This window comes from Corapipo altera, unplaced genomic scaffold, assembly GCF_003945725.1.
Source record: "Corapipo altera isolate COAL_440 unplaced genomic scaffold, ASM394572v1 146, whole genome shotgun sequence".
NCBI classification, from domain to species: Eukaryota; Metazoa; Chordata; class Aves; order Passeriformes; family Pipridae; genus Corapipo; species Corapipo altera.
Window position 1 is genome coordinate 877,882 of NW_020884981.1, and position 8,458 is coordinate 886,339.

At 53.9% G+C, this 8,458-nt stretch overlaps 1 protein-coding gene across 1 annotated transcript in view; it reads left to right on the forward strand.

Moving 5' to 3' along the window:
* LOC113957959 (noggin-2-like) overlaps positions 1–504 on the forward strand; it is a 1,114-nt gene extending 610 nt beyond the window's left edge. Inside the window, exon 2 of the mRNA XM_027665889.1 lies at positions 23–504. Coding sequence (XP_027521690.1) covers positions 23–425 — 403 coding nt within the window. The 3' untranslated portion in view covers positions 426–504. The remainder of the gene's footprint in view (positions 1–22) is intronic.
* Positions 505–8,458: the final 7,954 nt, after the last annotated feature.

Here is an 8,458-nt window from a genome sequence, read left to right on the forward strand (position 1 = left end):
TCATGGCCGTGGCCGTGCCGGGGCCGGCCAACGCCTCGGGCGCCGCGGCGGCGGCGGGGCGGGGGCGGGCGGCGCTGCCGGCGGAGCTGCGGCGGCTGGAGCTGGGGCCGCCCCGGGGCCCCCGCCTGCGGCTGGGCAAGAAGGCGCGGCGGAAGGTGCTGCAGTGGCTGTGGGCGCACACCCACTGCCCCGTCCTCTACGCCTGGAAGGACCTGGGGGTGCGCTTCTGGCCGCGCTACATCAAGGAGGGCAACTGCCTGGCCGAGAAGTCCTGCTCGCTGCCCGAGGGCATGTTCTGCAAGCCCGTCAAGTCGGTCACCAAGACCTTCCTGCGCTGGCACTGCCAGGGCTGGTCCAGCCAGAAATACTGCACCTGGATCCCCGTGCAGTACCCGCTCATCTCCGAGTGCAAGTGCTCCTGCTAAGCCTTCCCGGCCCCTTGCACTGCCGCCCTCCTCCTCCGGATCACTTTAGGGGGGGAGGTTTTTTGGGTGGGTTTTTTTGGGGGGGTGGGTGGGGATTTTGGGGTAGTTTTTGTTTGTTTGTTTGTTTGTTTGTTTTTTCCCACCCCCCAGGGCGGAGTGGGGGAACATGAACCGCTTTTGGGGTTGTTTTTTTCTTGTTTTTGTTTTTTTGTTTGTTTGTTTGTTGGGGTTTTTTTGTTAATTTTTTTTTTGTTAGGGTTTTTTTGTTAATTTCTTTTTTTGTTTGATTTTTATTTTTGGTTGTTTTTTTTTTTCCCTCGGACTTCTTTTAATGTTATTTTATTCAAAAGGGGAAAAAGCAAACCCAGGAACTGCAGGGCAGGCCAAAGGCACAGTAAAGCACTACAATCAGATGTCTATTTTTATACATATATAGCCTTCTAACAAAAGGAAAATAAAAAAACCTAAAAAAAAAAAAGGAAAAAAAAAGGAAAGAAAAAAAAAAAAACCCACCAAAAAACCCCAAAAACCTACCAGCCGTGTAAATAGAGAGATTTTAAAGGAAAAGGGGGGGGAAATCGCAGCTGTTTTTTTATTATTATTATAATTATTATTGTTATTATTATTATTTTAAAGACATAGGACCACATTTTAAACCCATCCCCACAGAACCCGAGCACTTCCCTGCCGAAGGGGAGAGCAGAAATTTCCTGTAAAGATGATTTTATCGAAAGGAGAAAAGGCAGGGTGGTGTACAAAAAAGAAAAGCAAGAACGGCAGCATCCCTGAAGACGGTTGTTTCTCTGTGCTGTATTTTTTTTTTGTCTTCTTCAGACCTTGTCACTGATGTTTGAACTAATTTGCCAAGCTCTCTAGGGTTTGTTGTTTTTTGTTTTTTGTTTGTTTTTTTTTTTTTTTTAAAGTGTATAACAATTAATTAAGGAGGAAATTTTAAAGAAAAGTACAAATCTATGAAAAAGTGGAATTGTTTTGTTGTGTGGGAATACATATAGTTGTGTAGAGATGTTAAAGGAAATTTTCATTGTACAGTTTATTTATTTTTAACGTTTGTGTATAGGAAAAAAAAAAAGCTAGAGATTATGCCAGAAACTATTGGAAATGTTTACTTGAATATTCCTTTAAAAACATATCAATGTAAATATGAGCTATCACTGATCAAAACATTTTTAGCAATAAACTCTATCTTTGAAGAAAAACCCCGTACTGCACCCCAGCTCTCTGGGAGACCAGCGGAGACTCGGATTCTTGCTCGGAGCAGGTGATGAGTAAAGAGCTTTGGCTGGGCTGCGCTGGCGTAAATCGCGAGACACCCCGAAGGTCGGGACAGCTCCACTGGTTTCTGCCTCTCCGGGATCCTGCTCTGGGTTTTCTTTGCGCGTATAACCTGTTGGGGAGAGAAAAAAAGCACAGACGGGAAAGAAATGTCTCGTAAAGCGTAAAAGAGCTGCGATGTCCCGGACTGGAGGTGTCATCTGAAGTCCTTGGGAGATTCCATGCTCTGAGGCTCTTGGATTCGGCTCTCCCGCTGGCAGAGGAAGCGGTCGAGGTTACTGCCCCGGCCATCAAAGCGCCTGACACAGCTTGGCAGCCCCGCGTGTGTCAGAACAAATGTTTTTTCTCGGCTGCCGCCACTAGCGCAGGAGGGAAGGATGGAAACGAGCCCTGCGCCCGGCCCTGCTGCGGCGACGGAGCCCCGGGGCTGGCACCTCTCCCCGCGGCGCCTCCGGGGGTGTGTGGGGTCAGGAGGAAGCGCTGACCCTGCGGTGGCACACAGTGCCCTCAGCTCGTGTGCCGGGGCCGACGGGACCCCCGCACTCCCACCAGAGCTCGTGGAGCCAGGGCAAGGCAGAGCCGGGCCGGCTCGGCACGGGCAGGCTGCCGGCAGCCAGGCTGGGGAGGAGCCCGGCGCTGGAGAGCGGGGCACTGGCAGGGCGAGCCCGCTCCCAACGGAGATCTGTCTGTCTGTCTGTCACAGGGCTTGGAGCGCGGCTCTGACGGGCTGCCAGGCCGATCCCCAGCGTATTCCGCGTGGGCTGGTGGTGCTGGAGGGGAAGGTCTGGCTGTCCCCTTCGGTGTCTGAAACGCGCCCGGCATCCCCGAGGAACAAACTGCTGCCGAAGGCTCTTGCCAGCTAGAAGCCACGCTCTGCCAAGCCTGCTGTGGAGTGCTGGGGAGACCCTGTCCCCTTCCAGCTTGACATGCAGGAAAGGAAAGCAGCACTGAGCCCACGGGAAGGCACCAGGGCCCTCTGAGGGGTCTAGCTCACATCCCTCCATCATCCTCTGAGGGGACTGAGGTCCAGAGAGCCCCATGGAGCAGGCCCACAGAGCTGGAGGGCACACAGAGATTGAAGTCAAAAGAGGGAGAGAGCTTTGAGAAGGGCGTGGTGGGGACAAGGTGTGAGAGGGACAGTGACATCCAGTAGCCCAGGTCTCTGCAGAGCCCTGCGGCCACCCGCTTGGCCCCACATGAGGAGGCAGGTTGGCCTTTTCACGCGTTCAGCGGCGAGGGACTGGGGAAGGGGGGGATGCAGAGGTCAGGGTGAAAAGAAGACCTCGGCAAAAGCAATGTGCAAAACATCAGGGGCATTTGGGAGAGGAAGGGGAAAGCTCATTTTGCAAGAGGAACAACATCTGTGGTGTGGGGGCCGAACATCTGTAGAAGGGAGCATGGGGGGAGGGCATTCTGGGAAAATATTTCTGACATAATCCCAACAGTATCTGGTGTGTTGGGATTTGGTTACAAATGGCCCTCTAACGTCTTTGTGCGTTTTGTTCTGCTGGTTCCAGGGGCACACAGAGACCCCTGCTTTGTGCTAACCTGGGAAATAAACCATTCGCTGGGCTCATTGGCTGAGTTCAGTTGCGTGGGGAAGGTGGGGGTTGGGAACAGGGAAGGCGAGATTTGTGTGAACTCCAGTGAAAACCAGCCTAAAAGCCTCTGTGCCATGTGCTGGAGGGAGGAGGGGGGCTGCTGCCGTCTCTGGGGAGAACTCAGTGGTCCCGCTTGACATGACAGCTTGTCTGGAGGAGAAAACACAAGAGACAAGGTACTGGGTGTAGGCCAGGCCAGGGAGCAGAGGGCAGCCACCACGGGGTGTGTGCCAGCTCACCCGGCCCTGCCTTGCCGGTCTGCTGTGGCACTGGAGTGTGGGATCGGCGCTGGAGTGTGGTCACCTCGTGCCAGTGCATGGTCACCTCGTGCCGGGGAGCCTCCCATGCGGCTGCCCCGAGAGGCGATGAGTCGGACGTGTGACGGCTGGGCCGTGGGCATGATGGCTCGCCTGTCTGCTGAGCCTCAAAGGAGAGAAAGACAAAGGGGAACAAGCCTGGTTCTTTGGTGCGGTTATTGCATTGTCTCCCCAAAGCTGCTTGTGATTAAGGGACGAGCTGCAGGGGGAAGGGGGCAGAACAGGCAGAACCGGCAGAACCCCGAGAGGTGGTGGGTGCCAGCTTCTGAAAACATGGGCCTTTCCCCTTGAGCTCCAGAGTGGTGGACTGGGAAAAGGGCTGGAGCACCAAGGGTGGGTGCCATCCTCTAACTTGGGTTCTGCTTGTCATTACGTTGTCAGGAGACATGCACGGCCACGGCCACGCACTGACAGGGTGTGCACACCCCTCCTGGGCACCCTCTGTCAGCAGTGTTTGCGGGAGGACCATGTCCACACCCTGTGAAGCCACAGCAAGCTTTGAAGTCTCCCTTCTCTACACTGAGTCTCCAGGTTCAAGCAGAAGGTGGTTAACTGGAGGATCAGCTCTTTAACCCCTTCTTCCTTCAGGCAGGGCAGAGCACAGATGGACTCGATGGCTGTCCCATGTCTTGCAGGCACATGTCCACTGGCATAATGTGAAAGCAAAGGCAGCTTTCCTCTCTACAGCAAGTGCTAGCCAGAGCTCACCTGCTCCAACACCACATGCTGTGCTGCGGCAGCTCCCTTGGCTGGATCACAGCTGGATCTCTTCCTTACAGTCCCTACAAAGCCCAGCTGGAGCAGAGCCCCTCTCTCAGGTCTGCAAAGGTCTCCATATCTTCCTTCTGTGTGTCAAGGTCCTTCTATGACTTGGTGAACTGCTTTCTCATGCATGACCCCAGATTTAGATGACCCTGTTTGTCTTGGGAGGGAGAATGAACTCAAGATAGCTCCTGACATTTGACTCAGTGGGATGGAGGCACTTTTCCACTCCTCTTTCACATCTCAGTTTGGTTTCAACACCAGCAGCAGGTTAACTTTTTTGTCTCCACTGGCAAAGGGTATTTCATCCCCATTTTCCCATCCTGCCTCTCCCCATTTAGTTCAGGTCTCCTCAGCTAAGGCTGGTCTCCAGGAATGCAGTTTCTGTCGGCACACTGGCTCTGCCAGGGTGACACAGATTCACAGGGCTAGAGCTTGCAGATGTCTAATGGCAGCTCTTGAGATATCTGACTCAGGCCTGGGTGATGACCTAAGCCCATCACTCATCATTCCTAGAAAGGCAGATGAATGGACAGGAGGCAGTAATTGGCCTCCTCAAACTTTAAAGCCCAGGCTAAACTGGGACTTTTTGCAACATGCAAAATTTTGCTCGTCTCCCCCTCCGGCCCGAGCGTTTGGTGTCACTCTGTCTTTGCAGCCTGTCACGGCCACCAGGAGCTACCAGGGAAAGCCATTCTCTCTGCACACCCTGCGTGTCCACAAGCAGGTCCCTGGTGAGCCCATCCTGCTGACAGCTGAGCTGGACCTGCTTCCTCAGGCGCACCCAGTTCCTTTTTCATCACCACAGTGCAAACCCTGCCACACCACTGAGGTTAATAGTGCTGGCACAGGCCAGGGTGCACTGTGCTCAGTGATCGCACAAGTCTTTTCCAACCTAAATGATCTGTGATGACCACAGACAAGCCCCATGGGGTGGGCAGAGGTGGGCTCTTGTCTCACTGTCTCCTCAGCGCTGCCAGGTACAAGAGTGGAGGTTCTGCTTCCTTTGTGCAAGATGCACCTCAGGCTGCCTTTCCACTCCTTTGCAGTTCTCCTTAGCTGTTTCCATGGATAGCAAACCCAACCACATGTCCAGCATGAACCTGACCCCTCGCCATGAGGGAACAGTACCAAGCTTTACTCACTGTCACTCCAGAGGTGTCAGACAGGCTGCTGGTTCATCTGCACAACCCATGCATGAGCCTCCCTTCCCCCTCTGTGATTAAAACCAAACATGAGCAGCAGCACCATCCCAGGGACATGGCTGCTCTTCACGTTAGCTGTTTGATATTCTGCCTAAAAATGTCAGACACCCCATCAAGGAGAAAAGACCACATCATGAGGCACTGGGAGCCCAATCAGAGAGGCAGATCCACGAGGAGCAAATCCTGAGGAGCTGGGAGGCAGCGCCTGTGAGCCGGCCATTGGCTAAAATGGCCCTTTCAGGCAGATGGTGAATGAACCCATTCACAAAAAAGCACAGCCTGTTTGCAAACAGCAGAACTGTCTACATGGTTGGTTTTTTTTCACTGGATGAGTCTGACCCAAACCCCGAAGCAGATGTGTGGGATGTGGCTGCACAGTTGTGTCCAAGCCCAGCATAGGTGCAGTGAATTTTAGAGGACTGATTCCACCTCTCTTTTTGTAGGCCCCACCATTCCTCCCAGGAAATTTCAATGCCCTGCCCAAAGAAACTTGGCATCCTGCCAGGCTCCCTGGAGCGTGACACAGACCACTGAGGGCCCATAGACCACTGTTGGGGTATGATAGGAGAACCTGCTCTCCACCATCACAGAGATGTCCTAAAAAGGGACAGGAGCCCTCACAGAAGCCCATGGTCCCAGAGATATGACAGAGCACATGATGGGAAAAGCTTCTCCTTGAATCTGGAAGGTGGGAGTGAAGGGTATCCAGATACGGGACATGGTTGCTCATAGAGGACCCAACTAGGACATCCATGTCCTGTGCCTTGTCACCTGTGAACATGGTCCACAGAAACCAGTTATCTCTCTATGCTGGAGGAGAGCAACATGCCCAAGTGAGCTAGGCTCACTGCCCCCCCCCTTTAGGTAAGATCTGGGCCTTTCCCCTGCCGAAGGCATGGGCCACTGCAAGAAGTTGAGGCTTTGGAGTTGCCAGAGCTGCTGGGTGTCCACAGCAAGGACCCTGGAAGCTCCCAGGATGGCGATTCCACATGCTGAGCAGCATCATTCCCGGTGCTCCTTGTAGCTCCTCGTAGCTCCTCTGTCTCAGCGTTGGCTGCTTTGGAGGCAGCCTTTGGGGAGGTAGCAGGAGGCAGAGTGGAGCAGCAGGAATGCTGAGAAGGGAAGTAAAGGCTGCATCTTGGGTACCAGGGCAGGACAGCCTTTGGAGAGCTCTGAGTTTGGGGTGGGAAATGAGAACAAGGGTGTTGGAGAAAAAAAGTTCCTTGTCCTGGATGCTGGATCACGTACAGGTGTTTGAGTCCATAAGTTTATTGGAGGGTTGTGCAAGAGCCATCAGATCCCCTCTAAGGCTGGCTGTATCCTCAAGCATTGTCTGGTCTGCTTCCATCCCATTTGCTGCCAAAAGACACTTTCTCTCCAGGACATGGTACTTACAAAGGACTGCGTCTCCAGCCTTGGCTCAGTTTATCTACTTTATTGGGACAGAGACCATATTTCATCCTGGAGCTGAGATTAAGAACTGAGCTGCACTTGGTGTTCTGCTCTCTGACCGTATTTTAGGAAAGAGCCTACAATTCTCTCCTCCCTTCCCACATGGAACTGCAGCCAGCAATTCTCTTGGACACCTCTTCGAGCCAGCAAAGTGTGTGGGTCAATGCACAGCTGTGAAGTTGGATAGAGAAAGACACCGAAAAAGGATGTGGTGAGGATGTGTGTGATGTTGTGGTACCTAACAGAGCCCGGTGCTGAGTTGTACCTGGAGGTGCCTCTGCCCAGGTTGCTGGACCAGGCTGGGATGTGGCTTCTCAACAAGGGAAAGTGTCAGATTCTGCCCCCGGGATGGGGCAACCCCAGATGAATGGACAGAGTGGGGAATGAGAGGTTGGAGAGCAGTGCCGGGAAAGGGCCCTGAGTCAGCAGTGCCCTGGCAGCCAGGAGGGCCAACCCTGTCCTGGGGGCATCAGGCCCAGCATCACCAGCCTGGCCAGGGAGGGGATTGTCCTGCCCTGCAATATTGGGGCAGTTTGGGGGGACACAATGGAAGGAAGATACTGAGCCGTTAGAGAGTGTCCAAAGGAGGCAACGAGGATGGGGAAGGGCCTTGACTGAAGCTGTGTGAGGACACTGAGGGCACTTGGTGTGTTCAGCTGGAGAAGAGGAGACTGAGGGGGAGACCTCACTGCAGTTCCAACTTCCTGGGGAGGGGCAGAGGAGGGGTAGGGACTGAGCTCTGCTCTGTGGGGACCAGGGACAAGACCTCAGGGAATGGCTGGAGCTGTGTCAGGGCAGGGTTAGGTGGGATATCAAAAAAGGTTCTTCCCCCAGAGGGTGGTTGGGCACTGACCAGGCTCCCCAGGGCAGTGGGCACAGCCCCAAGGCTGCCAGAGCTCCAGAAGGATTTGGATGATCCTCTGGGGCACAGGGGATGGGCCTGTGCAGGACTGAGGATTCAATGATGCTGGTGGGTCCCTTCCAACTCAGCACGTTCTGTGACACTGCAATTCTTACTGGGAACACGGGTGCTCTGCCTGCTCCCGGATGTTGTTCTGAGGGTTCCAGCAGGACCGGCGGTCCTGGAGCCGTCAGTGCCCAGTGAGCCCATCCTGGTGAGCCCATCCTGAGGAGACCCTCCCAGTGATCCCATCCCCGTTATCCCATCCCTATGATCCCATCCCCATTATCCCATCCCCATTATCCCATCCCCGTTATCCCATCCCTGTGATCGTATCCCCATTATCCCATTTCTATGATCCCATCCCTATGATACTATCCCCATTATCCCATCCCTATGATCCCATCCCCGTTATCCGATCCCCGTTATCCCATCCCCATTATCCCATTTCTATGATCCCATCCCTATGATCCCATCCCCGTTATCCCATCCCTATGATCCC